At 42.9% G+C, this 21,581-nt stretch overlaps 1 protein-coding gene across 3 annotated transcripts in view; it reads right to left on the reverse strand.

The window, feature by feature from the left end:
- RARS2 (arginyl-tRNA synthetase 2, mitochondrial) overlaps positions 1-21,581 on the reverse strand; it is a 68,964-nt gene that overhangs the window by 15,338 nt on the left and 32,045 nt on the right. For all 3 annotated transcript variants that reach the window (XM_075923859.1, XM_075923860.1, XM_075923861.1), the window contains 6 exons: positions 20,442-20,518; positions 14,452-14,610; positions 12,319-12,425; positions 4,355-4,450; positions 3,829-3,889; positions 378-454 (listed from right to left, as the gene is read on the reverse strand). In XM_075923859.1, coding sequence (XP_075779974.1) covers positions 378-454; positions 3,829-3,889; positions 4,355-4,450; positions 12,319-12,425; positions 14,452-14,610; positions 20,442-20,518 — 577 coding nt within the window. The remainder of the gene's footprint in view (positions 1-377; positions 455-3,828; positions 3,890-4,354; positions 4,451-12,318; positions 12,426-14,451; positions 14,611-20,441; positions 20,519-21,581) is intronic.

Consider the following 21,581-nt stretch of genomic DNA (forward strand, 5'->3'; position numbering starts at 1 on the left):
TTAGACGGAAAGGACCAAGAATATGAAAACCTGGTCATTCATACACTCTTGGGAGACTGGTAATTTCTAGCAGCTATGGTAGGTTTTAATATGGAAGACTCAGTACAATAGTTAAAGAGGCAGGATTTAAAAATGTCACACACGTAAAAGTATATTAGTTCTTATGATTACTATTCGACTACACTCTACTATAGATACTGAGGTGCAATGTCTTTGATAAGCAATATGTCATCCTTTCTTGCTTTTATGTACCCTACTTCTCATACCAAGAAGTTTCAAGGGGCATATTAAAGGATTTCTGATGATCATTGCTGTTTATCCTTTTTAATATATCTCACCTCCCCCTAAAAAGTAGCAACTATGACACCCACACCTACCTTTCTGCCCATTCATAGCCCATGAGCTTCAGTATTTGGAACAGATGTTCAAAGTGAGTAAATTGACTTTTATCTGTCTTTGGGAGGAAATGGGTGCATTTTAGAAGACACATTTGCTTAGATAAGGAGTCAGCAGAACTTAGATCTAACAAAACAGAATGTTGAAAGATATAATAGTGTAAGTATGTTGACATCAACATGTTCTATCATCTTACTACTGATAAAATACTTTATATTTTTTAAAAAAACAACTGTATAATTATTGTACAGGCCTTTCAATTAATCCACTATAATTTTCACCTTTGAATTCATACATTTGTCAAATCTCACATCAGAAAGGATGCATTCACAGTCAGTGCTGAACCTTGAAGCCCTGCCATTGGCACTTGATTTACATCATCAATACAAATATTGAAAGAACCCCATAAAAGCCTATAAATGATATACCAGAACTGGCTGAAAGGTTTCCACTGATAGCCACAAGGCAGTTCCTTGGTGTGGGCTAAATCATCTGCCTCTCCAGAACTGACATCCACCAAGAGTGTCTGTAAAAAAGGCTTCAGATGCAATCCTGGCAATTATAGGCCACTAAGCTTCACTTCAATACCAGGCGATCTGGTTGAAACCATACTAACAGAATTATCATACACTCAAATTAACATGATTTGTTAGGGAAGAGTCAACATGGCTATTGTACAGGGAAATCATGTCCCTCAACTAGAATCTTTTGAGGGAGCCAAACACATACAGGTACAAGGGTTATCCAGTTGGACTTTCAGGAAGTCTTTGTCAAAGTGTCTCAAGCAAATTAAGCTGTCATAGGTTAGAGGGAAGGTCTTTTCATGGATTAGTAACTGGTTAAAAGCAGGAAACAAAGGGTAGGTATAAATGGTCAGTTTTCACAATGGAGAGAAATAAACAGCAAGGTTCCCTTGGGATACTGGGAACTGTGCCATTCAATGTATTCATTAATGAGCAGGAAATGGAAATGAATGGTGAAGTGGCAAAGTTTGCAGATGATACAAAATTATTCAAGATGGTTAAAGTCCAAAGGTGACTGTGAAGAATGAGAGGGGGGACTTGGCAAACGAAACAGCAAATGAAATTCAACACTGAAAAATGCAAATTAATGCACATTGGAAAAATATAATCCCAACATCACCTACAAAATGACGGGACCTAAAAGAGCTGTTACTACTCAAGAACAAGATCTTGGAGTCCCTGTGGACAGTTCTTGAAAACATCTGCTAAATGTGCAGTAGGGATGTAAGTGAGTAGTCGAGTATTTGGCTATCCAATAAGCCCACCCCCCCTGGCTGCCTCAGTATGAATAACCACTAGAACTCAAAATATGTGTGTATAAAATAACTGAATATCTATCAAACATAGGGTAGAAATCATCTGTATTTACGTTAGGTTCATAGAGGTCTAACTTCAGGTAACCTAGAGTCAAATCCATCATTGGATTTGATGGGCCACATGAAGCACTGAATTTGATGGACATTAAAAAACACTATCATGTAATCTGGTACAAATCAGTGACATTGAACATCCTACTTCTAAGAGATCTGGGATCAATCAGGTCACTGACAAAGCTGCGTGAGGATGACTGGACAAGGTCTACCCACAGTTTGCATAACAACAGCTATTAATAATCAATTTTTATTAACATTAATTTCAGCCAAAAAAAGAGAGAGAACTGCCAGAAAGGATTAGTAGAAGTATCCAAACCCCTTAGTAATTCCATGCATCTGTTATCATACAAGAGGACAGATGAGAGCTGGATTAGGTGACTTGGTAGGTGATTTTCATTTCTAACTTCTCGGAGACACTGTTATTTCAATGGTCATACTAGCTACCTTGCAGGTTCTAGCTTTTGTTTCAAGTACATAAGGATTAGGCCAGAGAGACTAAGAAACTGAGACATAAGGACTGAACAATTACTAAAATTGAGGTGTTTGCTTCTCTTTCTCATGCTACAATATGGCACTGACCCTGCACTGGTCCATCTCTCTATCAATTTCAGCCTACATTCTATTTTGGTGCAAAGTGTTTTGTTATTGCAACTTTGTCCCTTTCTTATAACTCATGGCAATCACAGGAGCAAATGCAGGTGAACAATGCACACATCAGCTACTTCTACATTAGAAACAATGTCCATAACTTCCGGAGCACTGCTTTCTCTTTGGGCATGCAGCTCCTTGATGACAAGGAATGCTGCATGCTTTGGTGGTAAAGACATTATTCCCATGTCACAATAGGGAAGTCAAGCTAATGGAAATTTAGACAATGAAAAGCTAAAAAGGTCTGGTTTGGTTTTACAGTTACTGGATCCAATAAGTCTTTCAAAGGCGTATTATGTAACATTATACTGGTTAATGACAGTATGATACCAACCACATTGTACACCTCCAGACATATCATAAGAAGCATGCCAAGAAACCTGTACATTTGCTTCCCGGAGGATGTTAACTGACCCCATATAACAAAAAGTGATTTTCAAAAGGTTACCTTGATCTCTGAAAAAACCTTAAAAGGCATTACAGTCTGAATCTTTACAATTGCTGAAACTAAGAAGCTTTACACAACGGATCTATCCATTACTAATATTACTGAAGTCATGTTAAAAAATAGCACACAGTTAAAATGCTTCCAGTCTGCTACTGCATTGCCCAGATGGATTAAATGGCTCTTGATGTGCAATTCTAAGTGAACCAACAATACAGAAACTGATTTATTATAAACAAAACTAAAAAATTCACATTTGTGACAATATATTGGAACCTTAAATTAAAGCGCTATGTAAATGGATTTTAGAACATGACTTTAATAGCTTATTTTAAATTCTTCTCTATACTAAAAACAATTGTAAAAATAAACTTTTAATGTGATTAAATATTTAATAACAATATTTATCTGGAAAATGTGCTGATTGAGTAAAAGCTATTTTTAAGCAAATTACAATTAATTTTCAAAAGGATGAGTCTCACATGATTTTTCAGCCATTTGGTGGGTCATGAACCAAAATAGGATTGAGACTCACTGTCTGACACTGAGGAATTGCTATTGTACAATGAGGCCATCTGGGAGCATGTTTACACTACAAGCCTTTATTTCAAAATAATGGAGAGCTTGAGGACTTCTTACTCTGGCTCCTGCAACCCTCATTTCACGAGGAGTAAGGGAAGTCAAAGGAAGAGTGATCTTCCTTCAACTTCCCGCTGTGTAGACAGCGCCAAAAGCTGAATTAAGCTATTTCAGCTTCAGATACGCAACTGAGATAGCTGAAGTTGTGTATCTTAATTCGACTTTTGCTCTGCACAATGTACCTATTGTAAATGTCTACTGTGATGCCACATACTATGTGCCATGGTGATACTGAGAACAAAAAAGGCTCTGCATTAATAGAAGAGTTCAATTCAAAGATATCTATGGAACTAAAATTACTTACCACATAAATCATAGTGTCACAGTTATATTTATTCATTCGGTCTATAGCAGCTGCAATATCTCTGGAAGAGATGAGAAACTATCAATCAAATTAATATATCTTTTTACGCAGAATGGGTTGCCTGCTGGGAAAATTCTTTAACACTATGGATAGGGAGAGAACTGTAAAAATGAACATGTGCATTATAGAGGTTTTTCCATGTTCTGCATTTGATTTAGCAGGTCTTAACTAGATCCACTAACTCAACTGCCAGAAAATTGATCTCCAGCACAGAAAGTGAAGACATGGCCTTACGTCTAGAAAAACAAGGTTTCATTTTTTAAAAGTAACTTTCTCTCTCTCTCCATAGTTATATTGTCATTGTAACCTTCAAAAATTATTCTGATTATTGACTGGTGAACATCTTATAGTGATCCTGAAATACAAAGTTTCCAGTGTTTAAGTCCCTAAAAACGACTATTAATGTGAATTACACAAGAGTCTACCACTGAACTAAATCCAAAGTCTAGCACAAACACACACTTGCCTTGTTATATAAAGAGATGTCCCATCACTACGCATTACAGTGGAACACAATGAGAGGTCTCTTTTTTCAGAAAGATCCACTACTTTTGTTCCTTTGCTGAAAATTAAAAACAAATAAAACAATTCCCATCATTTGAAATAACTACAAACCAGAACGGAAATACAGAATCCAGGAAAAAGAATCTCTCTCTTCCTGCTGCCCACTATTCTTGGAACAATCTCACTCCTCTTGTGCACAGAGGAAGTTTCTTCTACACCTTTACATCTCTTTCATAACCACTTTTTTCACCTTGCCTTCAATTGCTGATAGCAGAGAATTGCGTGTTCTCGATCTTGTGGCTCATCCATTATGAGTGTTGGTTCCACAAAAGTTAAGATTGAATTAGATGTATCCTTGACCTGAAGTATTGACAATGTACAGTAAACTTCCGATAATCCGGCACCTTTGGGACCCAGGGGGTGCCGGATTATCAGATATGCCGGACTATCGGAAAGGGGAGCTATGAGGGGTCTTGGTGGTGGGGGGGTGCCACCCTAAACCCCTCATAGCCCCCCCTTCTGATAGTCCGGCTCTGCCCCAAGCATCCCTGATTCAGCTGCTGCTGAAACTGACCAGCAGCGGCTGAATCGGAGCCGCCTGGGGCAGAGCAGCTGGAGTGCTGCCAGGTTGGTCGGGGTAACGCCGACCCTTGGCGCGGCGAGACCAACCAGGCAGCACCCCAGCTGCTCTTGGGGACGCCTGGGGCAGAGCAGCTGGGGTGCTGCTGGGTTGGTTCCGCACCGCCGCTCCTCGGCACTACTGGATCAACCCTGCAGCACCCCAGCTTCTCTGCCCCAGGCGTCCCCAAGTCAGCTGCTGCTGAAATTGATCAAGAGCTGTCTCCAGGAAGCCTGAGGCAGAGCAGCTCTGCCCTGGGCTTCCCGGAGTCAGCTCTTGATCAATTTCAGCAGCGGCTGACTTGGGGACGCCTGGGGCAGAGCAGCTGGGGTGCTGCCGGGTTGATCCAGTAGCGCCGAGGAGCGGCGGTGAGGGACCAACCCAGCAGCACCCCAGCTGCTCTGCCTCAAGCGTCCCCAAGTCAGCCGCTGCTGAAATTGACCAAGAGCTGACTCCAGGAAGCCTGAGGCAGAGCAGCTCTGCCCCGGGCTTCCCGGAATCAGCCGCTGGTCAATTTCAGCAGCGGCTGAATCGGGGACGCCTGGGGTGCTGCCGGGTTGGTCCCGCAGCCCCCAAGGGCAGCGCTAGGGGACCTACCCTGCAGCGCCCCAGCTGCTCTGCCTTCGGCTTCCCCGATTCAGCTGCTGGTCAGTTTTAGCAGCGGCTGAATAGGGGAAGCTGGAGGCAGAGCAGCTCCAATGGTCCGGCTGCAGAGCACTTCCGGGTTCCTGATGGTGCCGGACCATCAGGAGTGCCGGACCGTCAGATGCCGGACCAATGGAGTTTTACTGTATTAAGTAGCATATACCACTAGGTATTATATGTCTAATAAACATCATAACCGGCCATAGTGATTCCAGTAATTAGTCTAGAAAACCATTTTCCATCCCAATATGAAACTCTTTCACTGTGCCTAATTTTTGCTGCAACTCCACTTCTACATTAGCTGGGAGGAAGAGGAAGAAGAAGTCACTCACCTTGTGTAGTAAAACAATGGTTCTTTGAGATATATGTCCCTGTGGGTGCTCTACTCAGGTGCTGATGCATCCTTGTGCTGGTGATTGGAGATTTTTGCCTAGGAATGTCTTCCTGCGTCATGCATGCAATGTCACCATCTCACACTATTTTCATCTGTTGGCTGCATGCACAACATGGGCCCCCTCCATTTCTTTTCTACCAGAACTCCTATAACGGACTCCAAAATAACAGGGAGGGAGGGAGGGTAGTGGAGCACTCACAGGGACACACATCTCAAAGAACTATCATTACTTGCACAAGACGAGTAACTTCTCTGTCAAGTAGCGTCCCTGTTGGTGCTCCACTCAGGTGACTACAGAGCAATACCGGCTGCTTGCAGAGGTGGGTTTTGAGTTATAGATGAGAAGAGGCAAGGAATGCGCCAGCTACGAAAGTGATAGGTATTGGTCCTTACCGTAGCGCATAATTTTGTGCAAAGGAGTGATGTAAGAACCATGTGGCCACCCTGCAGATGTCAGCAAGGAACACATTATGCAAAAAAGCAGTTGATGTGGCTGTTGCCTACGTGGAGTGTACGGTGATTGTCTGAGGTGGGTCCTTATTCTGAAGTTGGTACGAAATATATATACAGTTTGCAATCCACTTTGAAATACATTGTGCAGAGACTGCTGTTTCCTTGTGGGGACCGGACATAGAAATAAAAAGTCTCCTTGATCATCTGAATTTCTTGGTCCCGTCTATATAGAACATAAGTGCTCGCCTTGCAGACAAGGTGTGTGGCATCGCTTCCCTGGGAGAACTCAGAGGTTTGGGATAGTAGGCAGGTAAATGGATGGGTTTGTTGTTATGGAATTCAGATCTAACTTTTGGTAGAAATTTTGGATGAGGCCTGAGGATAACCTTATTCTTGGTGAAAATGGTACATGGGAGGTCCACCATAAAACCTGCGATTTCACTTACCAGCCTGGCGGATGTGATCACAACAATAAAGGCCACTTTCATGACCAGCTGTTGTGAGGCAGCAGTTGCCAGTGGCTCAAAAAGTGGTCTTGTTAATGTGCCCAGCACAAGGTTCAAATCCCAGTGCAGTATGGGAGGGTGTAAGTGCGGGTGTTTCTTTCATAAACCTGCCAGGAAACACTTTGTGATTGGATGGGCAAACACAGATAATTCATTCACCAAACTGTGGAAGATGGTGATGGCGGAAAGGTGGACCCATAGGGAACAGAGAGACACCTTCGTCAAAGAGGTCCATCAAGTATTCTAACATGGCAGGTATCGGGGTGGTATGTGGTTGTAGTTGACGTTGCTTGCACCATTCCTGAAATCATCTCCGTTTATTTTTGGTAGGTATACCTTGTTGAAGGACATCGGCTATTGAGGAGGATCTACTTTATTCTCTCGGAACAGGTAAGTTCTTCATTTTGGAACCAGGGAAAAGCCATGTGGTGATCTTGAGTGCTTGCAGTGATGAGTTTTCCCTTGATGTTGGGTCAGCAAGTGGGGAGTGATGGGGAGGGAAATCATTTAGGCAATCGAGAGATGGTAGAGGTATGGAAACCATGGTTGTCTTGGCCAATAAGGAGCAATCATGAGGACCGTTGCACGGTCCGCGCGAATCTTGTTGATCACCCTGGAGACAGGGGAATCGGTGGAAATGTGTATAAGAGCAGAGCTGTCCATGATATAGTAAAGGTATCACCTTCTGAGCACTTGCCCTGACCCGCTCTGGAGCAAAAATGGTGGCACTTGCAACTGGATGCTGTCGCAAAAAGATCTATGATAGGGAATCCCCAGTGCTGAAATAAAAACAGGATAGTCTTCAAGCTGAGCTCCCACTCATGCTGTTTGGAGAAGTGTTTGCTCACTTTGTCTGCCGTGATGTTCTACAGATCTGGTGTGTACATTGCCATTGGTGTAATGTTGGGTCTTCGTGCACCAGTTCCAGATCTTTATTGCCTCGTCACATAGTGAGCGTGATTGGACACCCCCTGCCGACTGTTATAGAACATACATGGTGAGTTGTCCGTGAGGACACGTATGGTCTGGCCTCAGATGAGTGGAAGGAAATGCATGCATGTGTTGTGACCCGCCCTGAGTTCTAATATGTTGATGTGAAGCCTCATTTCCCTGTGGTGTGACCATCTGCCCTGGACTGTCTGTTTCCTACATTGGGCATCCCACCCTATTAGGGATGCTTCTGTAGTAATTACCCTTGATGGATCCAGGCGATGAAAGGCATTCCAGTGAGGAAATTGTGTGGAGAGTCCACCATTGCAGTGATGTCAGCACTAATGGCAGAAGTGTGAGATGTTTGGCAAGGCTGTGTTGATTGGGAATGTAAATGATGCTAGCCATGTCTGTAGGCAGTGCATGCATAGTCTCGCAAGGGCTATGTCTAGACTGCAAGCCTCTTTCGAAAGATACTCTTTCGAAAGAGAGCGTCTAGACTGCATGCGGAACTTTCGAAAAAGCAAGCCGCTTTTTCGAAAGAAAGCACCCAGTGAGTCTGGATGCTCTCTTTTGAAGAAGCCCTATTTACATTAAAGAACGCCTTCTTTCGAAAGAGCACTTTCGAAAGAAGGCGTTCTTCCTCGTGCAATGAGGTTTACCGCCGTCGAAAGAAAAGCTGCATTCTTTCGATTTAATTTCGAAAGAACGCGGCTGCAGTCTAGACGCAGGTGAAGTTTTTTCGGAAAAAGGCTACTTTTCCCGAAAAAAACCCTGAGTCTGGACACAGCCAAGCTGTACCACAAGGGCGGTAGCTGCCATGTGACCCCGGATCTGAAAGCATGTGTGAGTGGTTGTAAAAGGGGCATGGAGCACACTGTGTAAGAGGTTGCATGAGGTTTGGAAGCAATATAGGGGAAGAGAGGCTCTGGCCATCAGGCTATTCAGGGATGCCCCAATAAACTTTATTTTCTGAGTAGGCTCAAAGGTGCACTTCTGAATGTTTATGAGTAGGCCTACGTGGGAGAAAACGTCCTTGGTCATGTTTGTCATGATTAGAGTTTGTTGTCATGAAGTACCTTTGATTAAACTATCATTGAAGTAGGGGAACATGATGACCCCCTGCCTTCTTAGGAATGCAATCGCTATGGCCAGAGTTTTGGAAAATATGCGCAGTGTTGTGGATAGTCCAAAGGGAAGGACTTGATTCAGGTGGTGACTGTGCCTACTGCAACCCTGAGAAACCTCCTGCATGAAGGGTGGATAGTTATGTGGAAGTATGCATCTTGAAGGTTGAGGGCTAAGAACCAGTCCTCCTTGTCTAGTGCAGTATAATGGTTCCTAAAGTCACTATCCTGGATTTGTGGTTGCGGGGAACCTGTTAAGCTTTGAGATCTAAAATGGGCCTCCAACCTCCTGTCTTTTTGGAATTGAGGAAATAGGTGGAATAAAACCCGCTTCCGTGGAATTCAGTAGGGATCATCTCTATTGCCCCCAAGCTGAGTAGTTTTTGTACCTCCGTTTGTAGAAGGAACTCATGAAAGGGGTCCCTGAAAAGGGACAGGGAGGGGTGTGTGGAAGGAGATAGTATAGCCTGTTTTGATGATTTTGAGGATCCATTGGTCCATAGTAATAAGGTCCCATTGGTGGGAAAAGGGCCTCAGGTAGTGGTAAAAGATGCAAGTAGCATGAACTGGTTTCATGGGGTGGTCGCTTAGACCTTTGACCACATTTTCAAATTTGCTGCTTTGCTGTCCGCAGCTGAGGGGCAGATGACTGGTTGTGCTGCGCTCTTCTTCTGTTCAGCTGTTGTTCAGACCTATGATCGAATGATCTTTGCTGTTTTCTATGGTAGGAGGTATCCCTCGGTCTCTGGTAGGGAGTGTACCTTCTTCTCTTATCAGGTGGTGTGTACATGCCTAATGTGCAAAGGTTAGTGCGTGGGTGCTTCACTGAGCGAGGGACTCTGTCCATTTTCGCAACAAAGAGTTGGTTTCTGTCAAACGGGAGGTCCTCTACCTTTGTATCTCCCATGGGATGCCAGATGATTGCAGCCACAATGTGCAGTGCATAACTATTGCTGTCACCATGGTTCTAGGTGCCATACCTGCTACATCCCTGGATGCCTGCAGCACTATTCGTGCTATTGACTGGCCCTCCTTCATTACGGACTGGAGCTGGGACATCTTTTGCTTAGGGAGGTTATTTAAGAGCTCCTGAAGTCTGGTATAATTTGTATGGAGGGCAGTTTAGTTGGAGATGCAGAATTGCAAAGTGGCAGAGGAGAATACTTTTCTCCCAAAAATGTCCAGCTGCTTATGCTTCTTGTCTTGGGGCATGGATTTAAATTGTGGCTGCCTAGAGTGATGATGGACCAAGTTCACCACCAACGAATTAGAATAGGGGTGGGAGAAAAAAAAATCCATCCCCTTAGCTGGGACAAAGTATTTTCTATCCGTCCTGCAATTAGGGGGAGGAATAGAGGCCGATGTTTGCCATATTGGCTCTGATGGGGTTCCATGATGGCTTCATCTATTGGTAAAGCTATTTTGAAGGATGTGGTAGGTTGTAGAATTTTTAGTAACTTGTGTTGTTTTTCTTGTACCTCCTGCAGTGCACTGTCTTGGGATTGTGCCACCCTTTTGAATAAGTCCTGAAATTGTTTCATATCATCTGTAGAAGGAGAAAGATGAGGGGAAAACAGCTTTGTCCGGAGATGAAGAAGACAGAGACTGGATATTGGCTATCAGAGTCCGAGTGAGGCAAGTCATCATCCTCATCCACAGGATCTGCTTGAGTGGCCACAGAAGGTGAGCACGGATGGTGGGACAGGGAAGATTGTGTGGAGGTGGCAGGAGAATGTGAGTGTGCCTGGGTTGCCACTGCTGATTCATGTGAACGATGAATGTGAGGAGTGGGTGTGATATTGTTTCCAGGGTTACCAAGGTGGCCACTGGGGTTGGAACAGTTGTGGTGGATATGGCCAACAGTAGTTAAATCCCGGGTACTGTGGCAGATGGTGTGTTGGATAGTTCCTAGTAGAATGGTACGATGCCACTGAACCTGTTGGAGAAGGGTGCTGGGAGGAGAATCTGCTCCCATGAGCGGTGCCATGTACGGTGCCCAGAGACAATGGTTTAGGCGAGAAAGAAACATTCTCTGAAGAGCTTTGGTGTGGGTCTAATTCCACAATTATAGGAGAGTGGGGAGGTGAACTGATGCTGTGGTGTTTGGTACTGCGTGCGGATCTTTTTCTGGTAAGACTGCTTTGCTTCTGGTGCTGGTATATGTTTATGTGCTGGTGGACAGCAGTAGTCAGAAGGTTGCACTGGTGCTGATGCATCCATCGACACTAGCGGTGGCAGCATGACTGCCTTGGTCGGTGCTAGGCGAGAAGCCATCCCGGATGGTGTGGAGAAGCTGGATTTTCTCTTTGGCTCTGTCTCCACCTTTTTGGAGGTACCATTGTTTGCTTTTCCACAGTGCTGGAGATAGACAGCACCAGTGAATGCCCGGCAAGAGATGCTGAAGGCAAGGACCAAGCCGGAGAGCCCTGGAACCTGAGGGAGTCCCTTATAGGAGATGTATTGGCCGTTTTGTCCGGAGTTGGTGGTTGCAAAGGTTTGCTAGACTTTGACTCCAGCGGCTGAAGGGATTTCTTCTATAGGAGGTTTTTAAGCCTCGTCTCCCAGCCCTTTCTCACTCTGGCTGTCATGTTTTGGGAATGTGGGCATTTCTGCACCACATGATCCTCACCCAGACATTTTATTCTGAAAGTATGCCCGTCAAAAAAGGGCATCAAGTCCCTGCAGGAGTCACACTTCTTAAAGCTGGAGGAACCTGGCACGATGAGAAGAAAAACTGGGATCCGAAGAACTTAGATGAGAAAAAAAGAAAAAAACGGGGCAGAACTTTTTTTTTTTTTAAATGAACTAGAACTAAGTAACAACTAACTAAGAACTACTAAAATCCCTAACAATGCTAACAAACTAATCTTTCCTTTTCTTTTCAGTCAGAAAGGCACTGCTTGGAGACTCCATCTTCTGCTGAAGACAGCAGAAAAGGAACTGAGGGGACCCGTGCCGCATGTGCAGCCAATGGACGAAAACAGTGTGAGATGGATCCTGTGTGTGCGTGACATGGGAAGGCACTGCTAAGCAAAATTCTCCAATCACCAACGTGAGGACGCATCGATACTTGAGTGGAGCACCCACAAGGACTGTACTTGGAGAAGATTAGGTTCTCCCACATAATAAAGGAAAACAACATCAATATTGAGCTACATATTTATTTTGATATATATGTCCCCCACAGCAACAATAGCAAAGAGTTAAAAAAAATCAAAATTGTTATAATGAAAACAAAAGAACCTTTCCTACATTGTTTTGTGAAGGAGTCCTTTAGAATCTAACATCTTCAGAACTTCCTGGGACTTCTCTTGATAAAATGATTCTCCCGAATAGTCATCAAAATGCACCCCTAGACGCTGAAAGTTTCCAGGAACAGAAAGGAAAACACTGTTAGGATGAGATTTAGACTTTCTTCAAGTCCTTAAATTTGCTGTAAGTCAGATGATGGGTCTGTGTTATAGGCCACGTAGATGGGGAGAGTGAAGATGGATTTTAGTCATGAACACTTATTATTAGTTATCAAAGGAAGGGATGCTGGGTTTTAATTTAATCTCAGGTTCATTACACATTGGTTTTAGGGTGACGTGTAGCCACAATTTTATTTTACTTCAGAGCAAAGGCATCTGCCTTACCTGATACAGGTTCTTTCCTAAGTATTTATTATAAATGAAAATAAAACACAAGTTCTCCCATAAAATAATGAAAATTAGTATTACTTGTATGTCAGTTGGTGAGAGAGGATTTCACTTTAACTGTTAGCTATCTGCAGATAGCTTTTGTACTGATTATTATTACTTCCAGTTATTGTAACTTCTCATGGTCAATTGAATCTGCAATGTTTGCTGTTCTGTATAATAAAGTTAGATTAATCTAAGCTAAAACAAAACAATTCACCTATGCAATTTATGAAATGGGTTAGAATTTTAATTTAGTGGGTTGGAATTTATTAAAGATGCACTAAAGGACTTACCCAGCATTGCCTGGGTCTTTCAAGACAGGGGGCAGGCAGGAGAAGGGCGGGGGCAGGAGTTAGGGGAGGGCCTTGGGGATCGGGGGGAGGGGACAGAGCAAGAGGCTGGGAGTGTGGGGGGTGAGAGAGAGTGGGGGGGGCTATCATCCAGTAGGGCTCTCTCTCTCTCTCTCTCTCTCCCCCCCATCTAGTGTAACCTTTTCTTTCAACCCAGGGTGGGGTGGAAGGTTTTGGGGCTGGAGGCTACTTACCCAGTCTAGTGGCAGGCACGATAGTGGAGCCCCAGCCCTGCTGGCCACTCTCTTGGTGGCGTGGTTGCCTCCAGTGGCCACTCCTGCATATGGCTCTCTCTGTGTTCGCAGCACCCAGTGAGCCACTCTTAGTACTGTGTCCCTCCCTTTTACGCCCCTCCTCTCTCTGCCCCATCCTTTTTCAGATTATGGAAAACAGTCCCATACCCAGAACCTCCCATTTTCTTGGCACAACCAAACCCTGACCTTTCTTAAGTTAGGATTAGAGGAAGTTGCATGCCAAATTTGGTGGCTCTAGCTCTTTCAGAGATGAGTTCCTGAACAAACCAACTCAAAGACAGATGCACATTTCTAAAATATATAGATAGATTACATAGGCTTAAATTTGCTTTGTCATTCAGCACCCTTATCTTGGATTCTATAAATATGTGAATGGAAACTTGAATGTCTACTTAGATTTGTTTTGTGAAGTCCCCATATATCTAAGAGCTTTGCAACTAGGGATGTTAAAAAGATTTAAAAACAGTAACCATATAACTATTAAAAATCCTAGTGGTTACATGGTTAACTGTTTATGGCCAGGTGGGACCAGGGAGGGAAGGATGCTGGAGGGGTGCTCCCGTGGCGCAATCTGCCGCCCCGCACTATAGGCTCTGCAATATAAGGCTTATACTTCAGAGCCTGCAGTGCAGCTGGCTCCCCAGGAGGAGGTCCGGCAGCCGAGAGCTGGCACACGTCTGCGGGACAGAAGAATTTAACCATGACATAATCAATAAGCAACTGCTTATTGGTGTAACTGGTTAAATTAGTTCTTACATCCCTATTCACAACTAAGATCACCATGATCTGCCTGGTTATTACATAAACTATGGCACTTTTGGCAAAAGAAAAGTGTTTGCCTTAGCATATATGGAAAGGTTTTCCCCTTTCCCTACTGTTGTAAAGCATACTGTAAAAAGGTGGAATGTCTGAGCTCCTGGTGGCTCCTTCCATTCCAAAGGTGACTAAATTTCAGCAGAATATGTATCGAGGGTGTGATTTCTTGAACAAATTTTAGGGTTGAAAAACTGTTACATAGATGTCAATTATTGATGTCATGGAACAGTGGAGGAAAGGAGAGTATCCCAGGATTGCACAGAGACAAATGACAAAGGTTTGCACCTTGTAAATCCGGACATACTCTTCAATACTGAAGTCTCTAAAATGTTGCCACATTGACAGTGTCTGCTCATCACGTGCCTCCAGTTTTCTAAAGAAATCCTGTGCCAGGTTCTTTATGCTTTCATCTTCTTCTGCTGCTTTGTTAACCTGTACATATACCTAAAATACAATGTTATGGAAAATGTACAGTAAATACGATTTTCCCTTCAAAGGAAAAAAAAAGTGGAAAACACAGGAAGGTCTACAGGAACAGCACAGCAGTGACATTAGGAACACACACAACTTATTTTTAAGGGCTGGAATATTGTCTTGGCCGCCCAGTTTAGACTCATCTGTGGGATTTTCCAAAACCCAGATTGTAATCCCACAACTGCAACTGATGCTGCTTCTGTTACTATCCCAGCCTTGGAGCACCCAAAGCAACATAATATGGAAGAATTCACTTGTATCTAAAGGAATCGAAGACAGTCTTAAATCAGAACACATTTCAGGTTGCAGATCACGCCATTGGCACACATCAATTAAATCCCAAAGGAAAAGTTTGGCATGCTGTCTAATGGAGGGAGCCCATGCCAATTTTCTAGAAGAGCTAGTTGCATTCAACAATGCTAGCATATATAGATGCTGGCTCCCCTGGGTGGATACAGTATTCCTTTAGTTGTTAAAGCTCAGAAGTAGACTACGTTCAAAGTGATTTTTTTTCTCTAGCATTTAGAAAATGGGAGTCAAAGTTTTGAAAGCAAAATTATAAAAATGCTATACAAAACTTAGCATGACTGTTAATTTTGTATTTTGACCCATGCAGGTCATCACTGATGGAATACCTTCCCACTATGACAGGTTTTATAAATTAACCCTGTTAGGCTATTAAATTATTGCAACATTAGTGAGGCATTAACAATGCAATTTACAAGAGTTCTGTTTGAATAATTCCATGAGGTTAGCCAAAGTATCTTGCTGTAGTAGCCTTAGCCTGTAAAAATGCTCTCATCAACTAAACATTTTTGAACTTTTCCCCTTCCCTTTATGTGTCTTAAATTTCAGAGATACTGAATCAACCAGACAATATTACTAACAAGCCTCAAATCTGAGAGCAGATGAAGATTTCCGCAACCTAGCCACAGACAATGGAATTTAAGATCAGAGAAGAGTTAATCCTTTCTAAGAAAGGACAGTAACTGAATGCATCCACTTTTCCCCTTCTTTCTGATGATTTTATAGAGAAAACAATAACTGCAGATGTGAATGCCTAACCACATCTGACTCCCAACCATAATTTAAGGTGCAGCTATGACTAGACACACTCACTTATATGCTTAATAACATAAAAATCCTACCAATGAGCTTTTCCTTTTAAATAACAGCAGAAAAGACCAGCCCGATGTATCATATACAACATTTCAATACATATTAGAAAGGAACCATAATACAATACAAACCTGCATCAATAACAGATATAAATCACAAGCATAGTTAAACATTTATAGCAGTCAAACATGGTAAGTATTTGAGAAATTGTCTTTTGGTTTAATAAAAAAACTACTTCACATTGAAGGTGATTTGGAGTCATAAAAGCCTAGGTTTTTAATTCAGTAATCAAGGAAAAAGCATTATCAAGCAAAGATATTTTAAAGTTGCAATGCCTATCTTATATCAGATTCAAATAACTTAATTTTAGAGATTCGCATATATATACATATATATATATATATACATATATATATATATATATACATATATATATATATATATACATACACACACACACATAGTATCACAAGCTTTTATGGGCAAAATCCACTTCTTCAGATGAGTGAAGAAAAAAGGAAAAACCTCCCAATTTAAAGCACCTTTTTCCTTTTTTCTCCACTCATCTGAAGAAGTGGGTTTTGCCCACAAAAGTTTGTGAGATATATATGTTAGTCTCTATGGTGCGTTAGGACTGCTCATTGTTTTTTTAAAGTTACAGATTAACACAGCTACTCCTCTCAGACTTTTAACCTAATTTTGAATACTAAAACCCCAAATGTATACAAGTAACATCATTACCTAATGTGTAAATCTAAGAAGGTATCAGTAGAAACCACATAACAAATTATTTGGAAAACTGCAAAGAGAAGAAAGAAAAAGTGCCACCATTTATGTTGATTGAGAGAAATTCAAAGTAAAGGTAGCAGTCATGCATGTTATCTCTAACTGCTGGACCTTGAAGTTAGTCCTTCAACTCCTAAATAATTCCAAGTACATGGTTTATCAATTGTACTGAGGGAACCCACAGAGAAAGAGAAAACCTACATGTATTGTTAAAAATCAAAGGAGGTGAATGGCCTGGAAGCCAAGACCATTCTTCTATTGTGCACATAACACACGGTTGGGTGGAGTTCACTGGAATACTCAAACACACTTATGTCTGAGCCAGTAATGATTTACTTAAAATCATCATCCCATGACATAACGTCTGGGTTAGTCTTCTAAAATGTTCAGATTATCAGCAGCTGCCATCTTCAGCCCAGTGCAGATGGAAGCATAGTTCAGTTTCTTTTATTAGATCATACATTCTCTATGATATACACAACTCCATATCACGAGTTGTTGAAGAGCACCATACGTTTTGTATATTTAACTTTACAGAACTTTTTACAATTCAAAATTTGTGCCTGCCCATCTCCATAATGATCGGAATTGTTCTGCTAAATGCCTCAGATCAGGGATGTGCAATAATTTTTGATGGGAGGGCCACTCAACATTTTGGTCAAGGTCCATACTTTTCTATGGAGTGGGTGTGGGAATGGGGCTTGGACGCAGCAGGGAGCTTGGGGCATGGGACTGGGGAACAGGAAAGGGTGTGGCGTCTGAAAGGGAGTTTGAGTGAAGAAGACGGTTGTGATTTGGGGCAGAGGCTTGGGGTGCAGGTTCTGGAAGGGGATACGGATGCCAGAGAGGATTCTAGCCTGTGGGAGGAGTGTAGGTGGGGGTGCAGAGTATGGGAGAGAGTTGTGACCTGGGGAGGGGAGATACAGAGGGCTTGGGTGGTGAGCTGGATGAGGTAGCTGGTGTGTGTGTATGTCAGAGGCAGGCTGTGGCCAGGAGGTACTTACTTGGGTGGCTCCTGATCAGCAGCCCTGCAGGATCCTGAAGCAGACTCCCTGCCTGCCAGCAACTCCAAGCTGCTCAAAGCAGAAACCCTTTAAGACAATAGCAGCTGAAATATTTTGCTGGGGGGCGGGGGCAAAGTGCAAAGCCTCCCCACCCTGATGCCAGGAACAGAGCACCACAGCATGCTGCAGGCAGGGGCTGCTTTGTCCAGGCTGAAGAGCCCCTGTCTGTGGTGGGAGGGGGGGGGGGCACTCAAGCCCAGCCAAGCTGGACCGCCCTGTCTCCCATTCACCCCTCTTTAACAGATTAACTGTTTAAACCACATGTTTAACTGGTTAATCAATTAAATGGGATTTTACATCCCTACTGCTGATACACAGGCATGAAATCACAGTAGGCCAGTGAGGAAGTGGCATTATATGTTAAAGAAAGCATGGAGCCAAACAAGGGAAAAATTTTACTACTTGAATCAAACTGCACCATAGAATCTCTATGAACAGGAAATTCATACTTGAATAATAAGAGTATGGCAGTAGAAAAATAATAATCAACACCTGACAATAATACATACTGACTGTGAAATACCCCACACTAGTGAGGTGAGAGTTAAAGAGCTGCTCTGGAAGCAGGAAGCCATGTCCCTTCACATATGGGCTGAGCTTTTCTTTTCCTCACGGGTGCTCCACTCATCCTCACTGAATTCCCTTGGCTCTGCTATCACTCCACCTCCTTCTGTCCCCATCTTGAGGGTGAGGCCGTGGATCGGGGAGAACTCTTCCCTGCAGCCCAATGCCCTACCCTTGCTCTGCCTTGTTCCTGAGGCCCCATCCACTCGTTGCTCTCCACCCTCTCTTAAAGCCCTCCCATAGCTGCCAAACACCTGTTTAGCAGCGCTCCCAATCAGCTAATTGGGAACACTGCCAAATAGTGATTGGGAACAATGTTCCAAATAATCTTTTTCATCAATGTGTGGATCTTGTCCATCCACGTGCAGAATTGTTAGGTGCACCAAGGCATAAGAATGTGCACCGCCAAGGGAAACAAAACTTACGTCTACGGGCGCTCCGCTAACCAACTGGGTGGCACTGAAATCTCTCCTGAGCAGCTGTACAAGTGCTCAGCTTTCAGGGAACACTGATTGGGATGCTTCTAAACAGCTGTGGCTGCAGGGTGCTGATCAAGCTGGCACCTACACCTCCTTGCCTCTGCTGGCATGTTCCCACTGGCAAGAGCATTCAAAAGGCAGCACCTCAGCTCGGACTAGGTTGACTCAGGCAGAACAGCAGTCGGGTGCAGCAGTCCCTACCTGAGAAGCTGCTAGGACTCCAAGCCATTCAGACCAACCTCCTAGCCAAACTGCTGGAAGACTGCTAACTGCAGCAGTTGAGGATGACAGCTTGCTACCGCCAGAGAAAGGGGCTCCAGAGACAAACCTGGGAGAAAGCTATGAGGGATCCCAAGACAGAACCATGGCACCTTTTGAGGTAAAGGAAACAGTAGTAGGTAGTGACCCAGGGTGTGGTAAGTCAAACCCTAAGCTTTGTATATGACCTACTGCTTTGAAGGGCTCTGGGTCTGAATTTGTTGTCAAGTGGGGCCAGTTCCTCTACCCCATGCTTAGGATTAAAGCTGCTAGGCACAGTGGCCCTTTATTCTTGCCATGGGGCAGCACTACCACAGACCATAGCTGCTAGACAGTATAGCCCTCCAATCTCACCACTGGGTGACATTGCTGTGAACTGTAGCTACCAGGCAATGTGGGCTTGGACACTCATCATTAGGTAATAGTGCTGGCCTGGGACACACAGACACCTCCCAGCTAGAAGCAACTGGCTAAAGACAATACTAACAGTAAGAATTGTTTTAAATACATGAGAAGCAGGAAGCCTGGAAAATAGATCTGGAAAAAGGAGTCAACATTAAAGTTGCAAAGCTTGCAGAGGATATACAGTTATTCAAAATAGTTAAGTACTAAGGTGACTGAACAGTGAAAGGGAGATTTCACAAAACTGGGTGACTTGACAACAAAATAACACATGAAATTCACAATTGGTAAGTACAAAGTAATGCACATTTGAAACACTAATGCTAACTACACATAAATAATGATGAGGTCTAGATTAACTGTTACCACTAGGTTAAGAGATCTTGGAGTCATCATGAATAGTTCTCTGAAAACTTCAACTCAGTGGACAGCAGCAGGCAAAAGGGGCTAAGAGAATGTTAGTTTCGATCTCTTTCTTAAAACAAAAAAGGACAGAGTAGAACCGTACAAGATTCAGTGAAGGGGAACAAAAATTATCAAAGGTTTGGAGGAGCCTCCATACAAGAAGAGACTACAATAGATGGGACTGTTCAGTTTAAAAAAGAGGTGACTAAGGAGAACATGACAAAGGTCTATGAAACCATGAATGGTGAGCAAAAAGTGAATACAGAAGTGTTACTTATCCAAAATACACAAACACAATACATTGGGATCACCCAATGAAGTTAATATCTAGCAGGTTTAATACAAACAAGAGGAAATACTTTTTTTCACAATGCACAACTAACCTGTGGAACTTGTTGCCATGGGATGTTGTGATGGCCAGAAATATAACTGAGTTCAACAATCAATTAGGTAGGTTCCTGGAGGGTATGTTCATCAATGGCTATGAGCCATAGACAGGATACAGGGCTAGACAGACTATTGGTATAGCCCAGTATGGCAGTTCTTAAGAATAAGGTATTTTAGAATTATAAATGCTGTTTTTCTTAGTAGATCATAATATACATTAAGCAATCAGTGTTAAGAATTTACATTTTGAAGAGGTATGATTTCATACATAGAAGTACAAATAACTATGTTGAAAGAATTGTGCTACTATTATTTCATAACTTTTGAATATACTTACTTCAAAAAGGTGTTGTAAAGGATTGGATTTTAGCTCTTTTTCATTGCCAAACTGTTGGAACCCAGCTCCCAGTAAACCTAGAATACATAATGATTAATAAAATGGGATATTAAAAAACAGACCAGTGTGTATTGTATCTGGATTAAAAGCACTGTACAATCAAATCTGCAGCATTATAAGTAATGAAAGTAAAACACACCAAAATATTTCTAAAACATAATTTTGTGTGCCATAACAGACAAGAAATTGATTATTCTAGTGCTTGAAAAACCATAATAAGGAAAGACTGGTATGAAAGATAGGGGTGATTCTTCTATTGAGAAATCCCTCTGAACATCACAGCTGCTGGAATTTGTATTCCTGGACTCTAAGGGTGCATCTACACTGCAGGGTTTTACTCGAAATAAGCTACGCAAATTGAGCTATGTCAATTGCATATTTTATTTCGAAATAGAGCACTCTTCCTCTGACTTCCCTTATTCCTCGCACAATGAGAGTTACAGGAGTCGGAATAAGAAGTCCTCCAGCTTGACAGTATTTTGACACTATTTTGAAATAGCTGCCTGCTGTGTAGACGCGGACTATGTTATTTCGGAATAGCGCTACTTATTTCGGAATAGTGTTGTAGTGTAGATGTACCCTAATTCATGGATCCGTCTTTCACATCAACATTTAGCTAGAAGTTGCCAGAAATCTGACGCCCACACACCAATCCCTTATGTCTGATGGGAAAAAAGGTGCTTCCCCATTTCTCACACCAAAGTAATCTTACTGCCATGACTACTCCTCCGCCAGTTTCTGGTCCATTCCAAGTGTCTCATCTCCACTTCTCTACTTTTGTTTTGGCTCTTCTTTCTCAGGGAATAGCAGCTGTGTCCACTTCTCCTAGGCTGTGTCTAGACTGGCAAGTTTTTCCGCAAAAGCAATTGCTTTTGCAGAAAAACTTGTCAGCTATCTACACTGGCCGCTTGAATTTCCGCAAGAACACTGACGAGCTCATGTAAGAAATCAGTGCTTCTTACGGAAATACTATGCTGCTCCTGTTCGGGCAAAAGTCCTTTTGCGCAAAAGCTTTTGCACAAAAGGGCCAGTGTAGACAGCTCAGATTTGTTTTGTGAAAAAAAGCCCCGATGGCGAAAA

The sequence above is a fragment of the Pelodiscus sinensis genome, chromosome 3 (genome assembly GCF_049634645.1).
Source record: "Pelodiscus sinensis isolate JC-2024 chromosome 3, ASM4963464v1, whole genome shotgun sequence".
In the NCBI taxonomy this organism is placed as follows: domain Eukaryota; kingdom Metazoa; phylum Chordata; order Testudines; family Trionychidae; genus Pelodiscus; species Pelodiscus sinensis.